This window comes from Drosophila yakuba, chromosome 2L (genome assembly GCF_016746365.2).
Source record: "Drosophila yakuba strain Tai18E2 chromosome 2L, Prin_Dyak_Tai18E2_2.1, whole genome shotgun sequence".
Lineage (NCBI taxonomy): Eukaryota > Metazoa > Arthropoda > Insecta > Diptera > Drosophilidae > Drosophila > Drosophila yakuba.
Window position 1 is genome coordinate 16,147,558 of NC_052527.2, and position 13,809 is coordinate 16,161,366.

The window sequence follows — 13,809 nt, forward strand, 5'->3', positions numbered from 1 at the left end:
GTGAGTTAAATATTATTACCTCGTTAAGATTGTTTTGTTCATGCTGTTGCCAATTAATCTTTTGCTGTTTTTTCCTAAATGAATTGCTAAAGCTTGATGGTTTTATGTTTTTAAAGAGATTTTCCATTTGTTCTTTGGTATATTTGGACGTTTATTCCTCTTTAATAGAAGTTGGTAAAAGTCTTACAAATTATTCTTAAGCCTAATACACAATATTCAGCCTACAGACTGAAACTGTATTTAATTTGTTCTATGTTAGCACTGTAATATCCATTTATTGCAGCTAGGACCAGCGCAGTTGGTATCTCAACTTGCGGAGGTGGATTCTCGTTTTGAAGACGACATCCCACAAAGGACTGCTGATACCGTATCCGAGGGTTTGATGCGAAAAGTGGTGATGGTGGTGATATCGCTTCATGTGCACAAAGGCGCCCAACGACGGGTTTCCGTAGTGCAGGTAGTAGTGGATCATGTCGTAGCACAGATAGCCGGCCAGAGCTCCGGACAAGACCACTCGCGGATGGGACAGGACGAAGCTAAGCGGGGTGTAGATGATAGCAGCGAGCAATGCACCGGGAAGAGGTGGGAACACCAGTCGCATCGGATCGAAGGGCACCTTGTGGTGCAACCCATGGATCATGAAGTGGAAAGTGCAAAGCCAACTTCCGCTCTTGGTGCTCAGCTTCACGTGGAACACCCAGCGGTGGAGTGTGTACTCCAAGAAAGACCAGAGGAGCACGCCAAACAAAAAGTAACTGGAGAACACAGCCAGCTGCAATAACGAGGTATTTGTAGTTCCTATCCCAAGAATGAGAATTACAAGGGACTGCTCACCTGGCTCCTATCCTGCCAGGCGCTATTAAACTCCTTCAAGACGCATTTAATGATCACCGGAATCCAAAACAGGGGCACCAGCCACCAGGGGGTCTTTGTGCACATCTCCAAGTACCAAGGTCCAAAGAGACGCAGTGGCCTGTCCACCGGCTTGTGCACCCAGTCATCGTAGCACTCCGTTATATTAGCGATCTGCGGAAGCATTGCCTTTGACCAGTCCACCAGGTGCTGGAACAGATAAGTTCATAATTTGTTATTCAATAAATAAATACAGTTATACAGGTTATACACTTAAATAAATTATGAAAAGAGTTAAATATTGTTGTTAATCATTATTTCCTTAGAAAAATACTTATTTAAAATTATTAACCTACAGAGTTCAAGGATTATTATACCTATAATATTATATAATAGTAAACATTTCATTTTGTCAAGTTATTTTTCTCAATATTTTTTTTAAGAACTAGGATATCCCATAAACCGTTAATTCAACATGGTGTGGCCAGCCGCAAGGCAGCACCGAACCGATATATACTGTTATCGAGCATCGATGAGCAGGTACAATCACAAGCAGCTGGTTCAAAATTGTCATTTGAACCTGTCCCTTTACTTTACACATAACGACGCAGTTTCCACTCGCCGTAGTCGAGATCACATATCTGGAGTTCCAGACGCCTAGTTATAGTCCGGGATTAGGTGGAACATGTCGAATACTTCAGTTCGCCCGATTCCTACACTAAAGGGCATCTTTTCGGTGCCGCGTAAGATTTTTTTCCAAACAGCCGATTGGCCATGGCAACCAGTTGGTAATTTGTTTTGGTCTCCGTTCCCACAGGCGTCACACAGTCCCGAAACTTCCTGAAGGAAAACAAGGTGAGCTTGCGCTCGCTGGAGAAGTCCACCAGCCAGAAGTTGGCTGCTAAGGAGCCAGTTCGCCCGAAATGGATGCCCACGCTGCGACGCACTTCCTCCGAGATGGGGGAGTCGAAGATGGAGAAACCAGCAGCTAGAGGAAAACCCGAAAAACAGAACTCGTTGCAGAACGCCCGCAGCACCTCTCGCTCACAGCATCAACTCGCCGTGGCCGTTCCTGCGGATGGCGAACGCTTCGATGGCCTGGAGGAGCGCAATCCTATCTTATATGACCATGACCCGTCCGAAGATTTTGAATCCGATAATCTCTTAGAGTCTTCTTCGGATCCAGCCGTAGATCGCTGTCAATCATGTGGCACGAATCGAAGCTCCACCAGCATAGCCATTCAAACTGAGGACATTACTGACGAGATCTATCTAACAAATGCTCTTAAAAAGTAAGATTTTTGCACCATGCTCGAAGGTTTCCATAAAGGTTTCTCTTATCCACAGGTGCAACTTTGATGCCAGATCTATAATGGAGGATTCCGGTACAAAGTACGGAGAAAACTACAAACCAATGCAATATGAAAACGAGGAAGATTTGGAACAGCTGCCGCTTTCAGCGCGTTCAAGCTCTTCGAAGCAGAGTCGCTTCCATATGTCGGAAATGGAGGCAATGCCCATGACCGAGGCCGAGGCCACAAACTACGGAGCTTCGGACGACGAGGCACCACTTAGTGCCCGTAGTCGCTTCACAACGGCCTCCAATGTCACCACCATCACCTCTAAGTCAAAGCGTCGTGAACATAAACTAGGATGTAAGTATATCCTAGGTATCCCTTATAGCTAAAGCTAAGTAATTGTGGCAGTTTTGGAAAAAAAGTCTTTTTTTCCTCCTGATGGCCCTAAAATATCGAACAATCAAATAAAAACACCATAATATATGACAATACTATATTATCGGTGACGGAAGTGACAAAAATGTTATTCCTGCTTTTGAAGTACACATTAAAATTGATATAATTTTTTTGTACGAATCATAAAATAACAGCTATTTGATTTAAGCTAACTACAAATTTGTACTTTTTTACAGCCCGAGATGAGGTGCGCTTGCCGCGTTACCTGGAAAAGCAGAAGCGCGAAAAGGCAGTGGCCAAGCAGCTTGCGGAATCGCTGGATCCCGACTGTCCCCGTGGCCATGTATTGCTCAGCGATCAGGACCGACTGACGCACCTCACTAATGCTAAGAAACGTGAGTTGATGTAACTATTATAAGTTCGACCCATGCTAACGATCCCACGATATTTAACAGGCTATGAACAGCTTGTCAATGAACTGAACCACATGCCCATGACCGCGCAGACGTTGAGGGTGCGCAACAGAAAGGCGGAAATCGACAAGGAGCTAACCACCGTGGAGGAGGACATACGCATATACTCCAAAGCAAAGGTCTTTGTGCTGGCCAACAAGTCGCGCCACTTGTGAAAACTCGAGTAGCTCCCAAAAAGCTTGAAGCTCCTGAAAACTTGGATTTCCAAAACACGCGTGTTCCTTTTAACTATGCCTTACGTTTATTATATATTTTCTAGCTGAGATTTGGATCGCAGACCTACCCCGGTAACATTCAGACCAACCTAACGAGCGATCCGATCAACCAGCAAGTAGAGTTACAGATTAAAAAGCGCTCATCCAACTTACCTCCATACTCTCGTCAATCTGGTTGTTGTTCGTGTCCTCGGTTTCCCTCGGCCGTTGTCGCATGGTCCCTTCATCATCATGATGCAAGGTTTCTTTTTTGCTCGACTTTGGTTTCTGAGAGTCCACTGGATCGATTTTGTACTCCCTCATCAAGTACATAGCCGCATCCGAATGCGGCGGCGCCTTCAAAAAGCGAGCAGTCATGTCCGTGCTGTTGAGACCTTTAAGCGTGTTTATGCCTCCCGGATGCTTGTGCATAAACTTGGACAAATCGTAATACTGCTGGCGATACTTCACTACGAACTTGTCCGTCGAGTCCGCTTCCTTTGACATATCCATCTCGATGGGCATCAATTTGGCAACTGCAATGCGAAAAACAATCGGATAAGACTTGGTTGTTCCTTTACGAGCATATTACAGCCACTGATTATCTTTTAAATTAATTACTTTGCGTGCTCAGCAGCAGCACGATGTCATATTGTATCAGACACGGTCAATTAAATATATAATGCATTTTATTAATTCTCTTAGGGAGGCGTCTATTTTGTATTCAGATCAAATGGATCATTCCTCATTGGCGAAGCTAAATGTTCTAATGCATAAAGCATTTCCTAAAGTATCTGCACCTATGGTTTGCACTTTTAATTCGCTTCTAAACTAAGGGTTCTTGGATTGAGTCCTTCTATCCTGGCATTGAAATTATGTGATTTCAGATGGGTGTGGGAATGTTTTTATAAGCGCCACGCCTGTAGATCATTTGTTTAATTGGTTCGGTAATAGATGTAATTACAGCGATTAGGGCAAATCAATTGCAGGTCGTAATTGCAGCCTGTAGAAAAATGTTGGAAATGCACTGAAGGCATTTCACCCATTAGCTGTCAGCGGTTCAAGTGAACTTGGCATTCCCAAAGTGCGCCAGATGTTTCTTTCCGATGATGCGTGCCAATATGGGATCCGCACAAACATTTCCATTCTTCACGGCCCGGGTACTTTGCCTTTTGCCTACGCGCCGCACTGAGCGTCGCCATTCCACGGACGATGTTGCTCCGTCAGTAGTTTTCCTTATCAATGCTGATAGGAAAGCCTGTAAGCGCGGGGATTTGTTTTGGACTAGTGGGAGTAGACGGCTCGTTTGTCAAAGTGGCAAGTGGTAAGTTCCCAATCGGAGTTCTGCGATAGGATTGAGGGTGGAGCAGGTGCTCTGACTCAACCCCGGGCGGGGGCTGCGTCACATTGATTAATGGTATCTATCTGACACATAGACGGATAGGCTGGGCACTGTCTGCCCGTCCTCAAGTCTGTCCGCAGAGCTGTAACACCTATGGTCTGTCCATTGGCGGAGCCATCAAACGAAGCCCAGCTCTCGTGTTTACACGTGGTTAATGGCATTTGTTGGGGCAGTGATAGTGGCAAGCAAAGCTTTATCTATCCGGGTTAGCAGTGCTAGCAGTGAAAACCTGTGGATCGCAGGGTCGGTCCGAAGGTATCTTATCGCAGATGATGACACAGTATCGAAGATAGTTCGGCTAACTCATGGGCTAACTCTCAGAACAATTTGCATAATTTCAGTCTTTTGTACCACGGGATTATTTATTTACCGTATTCGCACTGCTTGCAAAACAAAACACTTGGGTCTAGACCTGGTTCCCAATTGTCGGCGGAGCCTCTGACCGCACGCAACACAACGCAACTCACGACTGAACTATGGCCCACCCACCCAACACATCCGTGGCGGCGACGCCGACGGCGCTGCTCAGTGCTATCTTGTGGGCTCTAGCTGGTGCCGGTAACTACCTCTAGCTCTAACCACTAGCCATTGGTGCTCCTGACACTGCCACAGACTAAGCGGACCACGCAGCGCCGATGATAAGATAAACCTGGACGATTTTTAGCTGTAGTTCCAGATACAGTGCTCCACGGAGCGGGAGGACTGCCGGTAACGCTTGTACCGATCCGAATTCTTATCGCCCAATTTGCAAGGCACCATAAAGACCGCTATCGCGGCGTGTTCTAATTTTGCTAAACAATCCTGACGTAGCTCTCGATTGCGATTAACGATCGGCGGTGGAGCCCTTATCAGGATTCCTATGCTAGCGCTGGAAGTTGTTCCCAGATGAGTCACCGCGGATCGGAGCTCTGATTTCGGAAATTAAAAATGAATCACGCATAATCGTCGTCCTCGGTGGACTTCCTCGGTGCTTACTAGGATATGGAGGCACCTCTTCGGATGAGTAGCTATTCGGCGTTCCCTCTTGTTAATTCTTACATATACCCAAATAGCTTTACTAGTTATGAACACTCCATTTTTTTGCTAATACATAATTAAATTCATAAAAGAATGCCCTATTTTAAAATGGTTTCCCAGCCAAGCTTATAGGTAGTTTGAGATTGAAAGTGTTATAATAACCTCAATAACACTTTCTCAATTATGTTGCCGACATAGTAGTTTTATTGTATTATTCAATGTAACAAAACATATGTCAAATATTAATTTAAAATATATCATTTGTCAGATATCGAAACAACAAATCAGGTATTTTTCGGGTTAATAAGAAAATCAAGATCCCAGAGAAGTGCTTGATAATGTGGTAAAACTCAATCGTCTTTTATACCCGTTACTCGTAGAGTAATAGGGTATACTAGATTCGTTGAAGAGTATGTAACAGGCCGAAGGAAGCGTTTCCGACCATAAAAAGTATATAGATTTTTGTTCAGAATCAATAGGCGAGTCGACCTGATCATGTCCGTGTGTCCGTCCGTTTCTCCCTCGCACTTCCACTAGGTGAGTAACGGATATCAGTTAGTCGGGAAACTCGACTATAGCGTTCTCTCTTGTTTGGGAATCAAGTCGATTGAATAAGTAACAGTGGGGCCTAGCTATCAGGTTTAGATAAGCCACAATAGCTCAGTACAAACAACAAAGGTGAATTTGTAAGGCATCCCTTTAGGTTAGGAAACCGCGGGATAACCCAGATATAGTTTGTATCTGTTATTCGGTGGGTTAAAGTATACTAATGATATATTGTTTATTCTCTGGTGAGTTGTGGTCACTTTGTTTAGGGGAATAGGCTTCAGAGTCGTCAGTCTGTGCCAACAACTTGACGTTTAAGGGCCAAGCCAAGCCCTAGTTATTGTCTATCGCAAGGGACTACACATATCGGGGAATAAACTTAATTATACACATGTGCATCAATCGCCTTCACAGCTACTATATCACCCAAGTCGAATGGGAATCATATTGATTGGCTTAAGTGCTGGGTCACTTCGATAAGCCTGCTTTGAGCAGGAACTAATTACTCTCTAATGTGACACCCATAAGCAGATTAATCACTTGTGACAGCATACTATAATAGTAGGATAAACAATCGAGGGTAAAACATCTACCGCTTTCAATAGAAATAAGCCTTAGGAGTCCAGTCTGCGGCCGTCTTGGTCCTGAACTACTACTACTAGTATCACAACAAAAATCTACTGGAATTTAGTTGTACATTGCGAGTAATCTTTCCGCCTGTCCATAAATATAAATTAGTAAGTTGGATTAATCATGCAGATTCTAAGTGTAATCGTGGACCAAATTGCCAAATAAAAAAATTTGGTACGACACACGCTTAATATCTAAGATAAGAAAATTTCAGTTCGATATTGCTGCAGAGGGGTAAATAAAATCTTTATTGTGGGCTCACACCATTCTCAAAAGAATCTTATCACAATGTATTTAACAATTGTAGACATAATCTGAGAAAAAACATATTTTCGTAGCATACTGTTCAGCGGTTTTAATTATTCTGTTGGATATTTGTTATAACTGTTATACACACATGAAACACGGATGTGGTACAGAGATTTCTTTTAAGTTTGTACTATTCAAGGTTGTACTATGGATATTTGTACCTGTTTCTTCCATTAAAAGCGGGTACACACTCGTTATTCTTTTGCGGAATCGATTAACAATATTAACGAGAAACTAGAACAAACACTTCTCGAGTGCTTTAGATACCAGTATCTGTTAGTACCTATTTCTTCAAAGATCGTTTACTTCTCATAAGATAACGTTGCCCCTCTTACCGGGTGGTATTCTTTACTCGTAGAATATTTTGCAATTATTATTTATCATAAATAATCGGATCAAACGGTTTCGTCTGTCAAAAGTCGTTGAGATTCTTAGCAGCTAGACCATAAGAGATAGCGAATTTCGCCTAAAAGTTGGCATTTAATCTTTTTATTTTTTGTTAGTCCAGCCTTCAAAAAACTATCTTGGACTTATAGAACAAAACACCTATAATATGATAAAACAATATTTTATAATATATATTATATTTTATAATATAAAAAACTATTTTTATTTAAAACAAGAGAGAAATTGCTATAGTCGAGTTCCTCGACTATCTGATACCCGTTACTCAGCTAGTGGAAGTGCGAAGGAGTGTCTTCAACTGTGACAGTTTTTGGCGGTTTGTGGGTGTTGGAGTGGGCGTGGCAAAATTTTATTTGGCAAATTGATAGAAATTTACAAGACCAATACAAAAATGAAAAAATATTAAAACATTTTTCAAAAGTTTGGGCGTGGCAGTTTTGGGCGGTTTGTGGGCGTTAGAGTGGGCGTGGCAAAAAGTTTTTTTGCAAATCGATAGAAATTTACAAGACCATCACAAAAATGAATAAATATTAAAACATTTTTCAAAAGTGTGGGCGTGGCAGTTTTGGGCGGTTTGTGGGCGTTAGAGTGGGCGTGGCAGCATGATTCGACAAACTTGCGCTGCGTCTATGTCCCTGGAATCTGTATGCCTAATCTCAACTTTCTAGCTTTTGTAGTTCCGGAGATCTCGACGTTCATACGGACAGACAGACGGACAGACGGACGGACACACGGACATGGCCAGATCGACTCGGCTATTGATCCTGATCAAGAATATATATACTTTATATGGTCGGAAACGCTTCCTTCTGCCTGTTACATACTTTTCAACGAATCTAGCATACCCTTTTACTCTACGAGCAACGGGTATAAAAATATTTTTTTACCTTTCATTATCATCGATAAATGCAGGATTCAAAACAGGAACTTTCAATGTTGTTCCTTACACATTTCAAAATATCATCTATGTATGTATATCTAGAAGAAACGGAGAAATGATAGTGCTCGAAACACCCAATAAAAAATACATATTTGGTTTGTAGAATGTAGACAACAATCCTTTACGCTTTTTATATTTAAACGATTCAGTTAGTAATAGTAGCTTAAGTCTATTTCGTAATTTATAAAACCATATATATTTCAGTTATATATTCCGATTGAAAATGTGATGGGTCTACTCTTCAGTGGCCATTGCCGTTGGTAGCCAGCTTGGCGGACCCATTGGTGTTTCCATTGGCATGGACCTTCTTCCCATTGGGGGCCGATTCAACGGAGCAGGGTTGACCGAGGATCTTGGTCCTCTTTAGAGGCGGCTCATTAGTGATGGTGGAGAAGTCGAACTGTGCATATGGAGAGGATCAAGGATATTAGGGATCCCGAATGACTGGTTTGGCTTGACACTGCTTACCCGCTGCTCCAGGGTCAGGTGAGAGATGGGTGGCAGACCGATGCAGCCGCGCAGGATGTTCTCGATGGCGGCGCGCTGGCGGAAGAGCGAGTTGACCACCTGGGATCCTTGGGGCACCAGAGGCGCCTTGCACAGATAGCTCAGCAGGGAAAGGACTGGCTTAAAGGGGACCCAAGGGGCGGATTCCCTCTCCGCACTGCTCAGCTGGATGCGAGAGCTCAGCTCGCCGAGAATTACCAGGTCAAGAATTAAAGGGGTGGCCAGCAGCGAGTCCTCACAGGTGTTGTGGATCACCAGGGTATTGTGGCCGCCCATCATGATCTCCGATGTGTACTCATCCATGGCCCGTTTGCTGTCGCCCACATAGGGCACGTACTTGATTACTACGACGTGATCGGGGTGCTCATCGGGTCCGTACAACAATTTGTTGGAGGCAACCATGTCGTCCACCACGTTGCTCTTGGAAATCTGCCGGATGCGGGATATTAATAGAGACAAGAATCGCGGAAACAGGCTGGACTCTTACCTCCTTGGAGCGGAACTGCTGGGGAGCGGACAAGTTCTTGCCGTCGTTGTTGCCCAGATGGTTGTAACTGGCAATGGACACCGGCTTGATGCCAGCTCCCACCAAGAAATCAACCAGCACGCTCTTGATCTTGGTCTGGCCGGACTTGAAGTCATCGCCGGCAATGAAAACATTCTTCTCCTCGGCCAGCTGGATCAGTCCGGGCACAAAGGTGTTCTGCGGCGAGCCGTTGATGTAGGTGCACTGTGAAATTAGAGCAGCATACATGGTTGGTTGGGTAATTAGATAAGTTATCAATAGAATGAAGGAGGACAACTTACCCCCTCGGCAATACTGGCCATTGCGAAGATCGTGGAGGGTGAAACCTCCGCGTGGTTGGCCTTCAGGGAGGCGATGAGCTCCTGACTGGTGTTGTTCAGACCAGGCTGAACATCCGCAAAGCGCTCCGTATTGGCGGTCCAGAGGACGATGACCGAATCGACGCCACTGCGCTCGCGGAAGTCACGGATGTCCCTCCGGATCTGCTCGTACTGCTCCAGCCGAGTCCCACGGATCACGTTGTCAGCCCGATCCGACTGGTTGGCCGCGATAAAGTCCGGGTCGTAGATGGATGGACGTGGGCGCAACTGAGCCAGCTGATCGTAGATCTGATCTTGCAGAGCCACATCCAGGACCTTGGCCCTGCGCATGGCGTCGCCTAAGTGAAGGCCACTGATGTCCCAGCCGTCCACGACAATGTTGTCGGGCTCCACCATAGGCAGCAGCTCCTTCATGGGCACGTAGACATCGCCACCGGCCTCATCGGATCCAATGAACACGGTGGACGCCTGGGTGATGGAACCATACCAGTTGGCCTCCTGGACGCCCGTCCGCTTGCGCCACTTCAGCTGGCGGCGATTGGCCTCCAGGGCGGCGGTCAGAGTGGATCCGTTGTTGCCACCCCATCCCACCAGCATTACGCCCAGCTTGGGCACATGGCGACCCGTCCGTATCTTCAGCGCCGTCGTCTGGGGGTGCACCTGCAAGATTGGTCGGAGATTAGAGCAGAGATTAGCACCAGGAGGGGCACAACCCGTTTGTTCTTATTATAGGTCCGGCCACCTTATCGATATTTCACATTTGCCACCCAAGTCAGGTAGCCGCATAAATTATGATCGCGCGATTTCTGCGAAGCAAACCCGAAATTCACCCCTTCTTCAAAATCACAACGGGGATATCCGCGACTGGTTGCTTCTGGCAACGGGTTGGTTCTATTCGTGTGAATAGCTAAAGTACCTAGTGAAATGTTATCATATTAAGGTAAAACGAATATTCAAACTTAAAATAATACAATAATATATAATTTCTAAACAGAATACAAAATACATTTCTTGTGGCAGGTTTAATATTTACACGCAAGAGGTATCATACGGTCGTATAACAGCACTTGGCTGTTGTTGATTTCTGCAGGTCTTGCTCGATTTCTGATTCTGCCGAGTCAACGCGCTTTTTGATTTGAACCACAAATACGCCATATCGTATGAGCTGATGAATAAGTTATGATAATGATGATGATGATGATGATGATGATTGCAATAATCATTTGGGAACGTGTTGGTCCAAAGTCCGATAACAAGATGTCCATTTGCCGGCCGGCGAAATTATCACTGTGAGGCGCTCTTTCTTGGCAGCTCTCTTCGCGGCTCTCTTAGCAGCTCTCTTTGCGGGCATCGCCTGACAGTGACCTTGAGGCGCAGCAAGTGTCCGTGGGCGGGGAGTGAGGGGCGGTGGGTGGTGGAAGGAGAGCGAAGAGTGATGTGTATTGTTTGCAGGCGATGTAAACAGAGCACGTACCGCGACCACAATCACTCGGAAAAATGGACTATTGGGTTACGATGCGAGTGCCCCAGCCATTCCTATTTGTTTAGGTGCCATTTGAGCGGCCGAAAAGGCGCCTGCGCACAGAATCACGCCACCCACGCCAAACAAGTCCGGAATAGTGACGAGATATCGGCCGTATTTGTCGACAGCTGTTCCGCCGAGCAATCAATAGATTTTAACTGTAATGCCTCGCCTGTGAGTGCGCCCCTTATCGCTATTTTTGACTTCTGCGACTCGACGGGGAGTGGTTCCAATGGACGCGGAGAATTCGGCACAGCTCAGTCCTTCCTTCGCTGGATAATGGAAAACTTTACTGCCTCTCAACACGCAGAGAAATATATATTGTACACTAACGTTTATATGGGCAGCTTAATTGTTTACTTAACATTACATTCTTGGTAATAAGGGTCTATCCTTAAGTTACAACTGATTTGGCTTCGATGGAAAATGCCCCTTTGTTAAATGTTCAACTGTGCTTTTTTTTTAATTTATAAAAAATGTAGTTTTGGAAAATGTAATTCGATTGGCTATAGATTGGTTATTCTGGACCCGAAAGAATACAGACTCGAATTCTGTTTTCCATCATCCAGATGAGGAATATTTTTCTCCCTGTGCAGGCGAGTGCGCATTTGAGGGAGAGCTTATCCATCCCGCCGTTGGAAAAGTTCAATGTGAAGGTCAGCCGGAAAATGGCTGTTCGCACCACATTCAATTATGCTTCCAAGCAACTGTTGCCCATGGAGCAATCCCTTGATGATTGGACCTACCTGGAGCTGTCCATCGGCGGTGCGCTTCACATGGGAGGTCTGGTAGTCGTAGTCGCTGGTGATGAACTCATCGTCCACCTGCACCTTCGGCGAGATTACTTCCAGCGTTGAGTTTTTGGTAGGCTTCATTCTGGGATGTTTTTGCTAACACTCTCGTCTTGTCAATTAGCGCGTTTTAATGTGCTTGCTTCTGGATTTTCTTCGTTCTGCGGAGGAGACTGCGATGCGGTCGAGGCAAAAGTTCGCGGCGAATGACTCGGTTGAGTGGAAAGCGGGCTGCTTTTATGGGCTCGCCGACATTTCGTTACACATTATTATTTTCACTGCTCGCGTTTTGTGGGTGCCGTTGCAAAAGCTCCAAGCGGTTCGAATCTTCCGACTCATATACGATATGTGAATATGTGTGTATGTGAATATACTCTCCAAAACGCTCTGAGGCGCACTTAAGGGAACCAGATGATATCGGAAACTTTCCGGCAAGCGTGGGATTTCTCAATCAGCATCACGGAGTCCTTCTGTCCGCCTCTTTTCCAGCCGGAGATCGTAATACACCTATTTCCATAATTTATTGAGTGCCCAATTGAGTTTGAAGTCAAGGAAATGGTTCATTTGTGGAATTTCCCACTGGCTCTTATTCTCAGATCACTTGTAATGATTTATAATAAAATTTAATAGATTTTGAAGCACTTTAATTTAAAACAAAAGTGGCTCGCAGACAAATGACAAAACCAATGAGTAGTAAGACGTCTCACATTCACTTTCTAAAATCCAAAATCATTTCCATTCTTATAAAAACGATCCAGTTAATAGCTAATCGATTCAAGAGCATATTTAATAATTTTTTGTAATCTTAATTTTATCCACTTATAGCAGTAAAGACGATGGAATTAAAAGGGAAGATTAGAGGGGACTGATATTTAATAATATTGCAGAACAAAGTTAATATGCCATAAAATATTTATATTCTTGATCAGGACAGCTAGCGGAGTCAAAATGGTCATGTCCGTATGTCTGTCCGTATAAGCGCTGAGATCTCCTGAACATTGAAAGCTAGAAAGTTGAGATAGTGACGCCAACGCTGTGCAAGTTTGTTTCAGAACATTGCCACGTCCACTGTGACGCCCACAATTTTGAAAAGAATATTTGACTGTCCGATTTTTATCGAAATACCACTAGAATAGTGAAATTTCTCGCTCCCACTCCCACTAGCTGAGTGAAAGCTATATGATAGTCTAGGAACTCGACTATAGCGTTCTCTTTTGTTTTTTTTTTATATCTACATAGACCATGTGGTTTCGGTACAAGCCTGAAATTTCTTCATACGGCCTAAAAGCTTTCTTAGAATCTTGAGTATTGCTCAATTTATCGCATTGGAGTCAACTTCAATGCGTTTTTCTACATCATTATTGTCAGAAAAGTGGTTTGCCTTTAAGTATATCAAGTTTATAAGAAATTTCTGAAATCTCAGTACCATCTTTCCGCACTAAAGAAGGCTTTGTGGAATCTTCTGGAAGCTAGTTGTAAACAAAACTTCCTAAAACTTTCCATTATTGCAGCCAATTGAGTGCGAAGGGAGCTCGAATTACTATTTGTTGATCAATCAATGCAGTGGGGCGGTCCGCTTACACTGCAGATCAAGAAGGTTCTATGACGAATTGCTCCGCTGGAGCAATCAGCAGACCAGGCACATGCTGCAGTGGGCGTCTCGTTTCCCTCAGATGCAACT

The 13,809-nt window shown here is 44.4% G+C and overlaps 3 protein-coding genes across 3 annotated transcripts; 1 reads left to right on the plus strand and 2 right to left on the minus strand.

Moving 5' to 3' along the window:
• Positions 1 to 130: 130 nt before the first annotated feature.
• LOC6528422 (dihydroceramide fatty acyl 2-hydroxylase FAH2) lies at positions 131 to 5,108 on the minus strand. Its single transcript, XM_002089432.3, has 4 exons — positions 4,986 to 5,108; positions 3,388 to 3,749; positions 835 to 1,062; positions 131 to 772 (listed from the first exon to the last, which is right to left on the minus strand). The coding sequence occupies exons 2-4, from the start codon at positions 3,736 to 3,738 to the stop codon at positions 284 to 286; spliced, it is 1,068 nt and encodes a 355-aa protein (XP_002089468.1). The 5' UTR covers positions 3,739 to 3,749; positions 4,986 to 5,108; the 3' UTR covers positions 131 to 283.
• Positions 1,420 to 3,386, plus strand: LOC6528423. Its single transcript, XM_002089433.4, has 5 exons — positions 1,420 to 1,595; positions 1,670 to 2,144; positions 2,200 to 2,507; positions 2,783 to 2,941; positions 3,002 to 3,386. The coding sequence occupies exons 1-5, from the start codon at positions 1,538 to 1,540 to the stop codon at positions 3,172 to 3,174; spliced, it is 1,173 nt and encodes a 390-aa protein (XP_002089469.1). The 5' UTR covers positions 1,420 to 1,537; the 3' UTR covers positions 3,175 to 3,386.
• A 3,445-nt stretch (positions 5,109 to 8,553) lies between the features above and the next one.
• LOC6528424 (inositol-3-phosphate synthase) lies at positions 8,554 to 12,353 on the minus strand. Its single transcript, XM_002089434.3, has 5 exons — positions 12,084 to 12,353; positions 9,777 to 10,475; positions 9,457 to 9,699; positions 8,931 to 9,398; positions 8,554 to 8,862 (listed from the first exon to the last, which is right to left on the minus strand). Exons 1-5 carry the CDS (start codon positions 12,210 to 12,212, stop codon positions 8,704 to 8,706), a joined length of 1,698 nt encoding a protein of 565 aa, XP_002089470.1. The 5' UTR covers positions 12,213 to 12,353; the 3' UTR covers positions 8,554 to 8,703.
• Between the last annotated feature and the right edge of the window lie 1,456 nt (positions 12,354 to 13,809).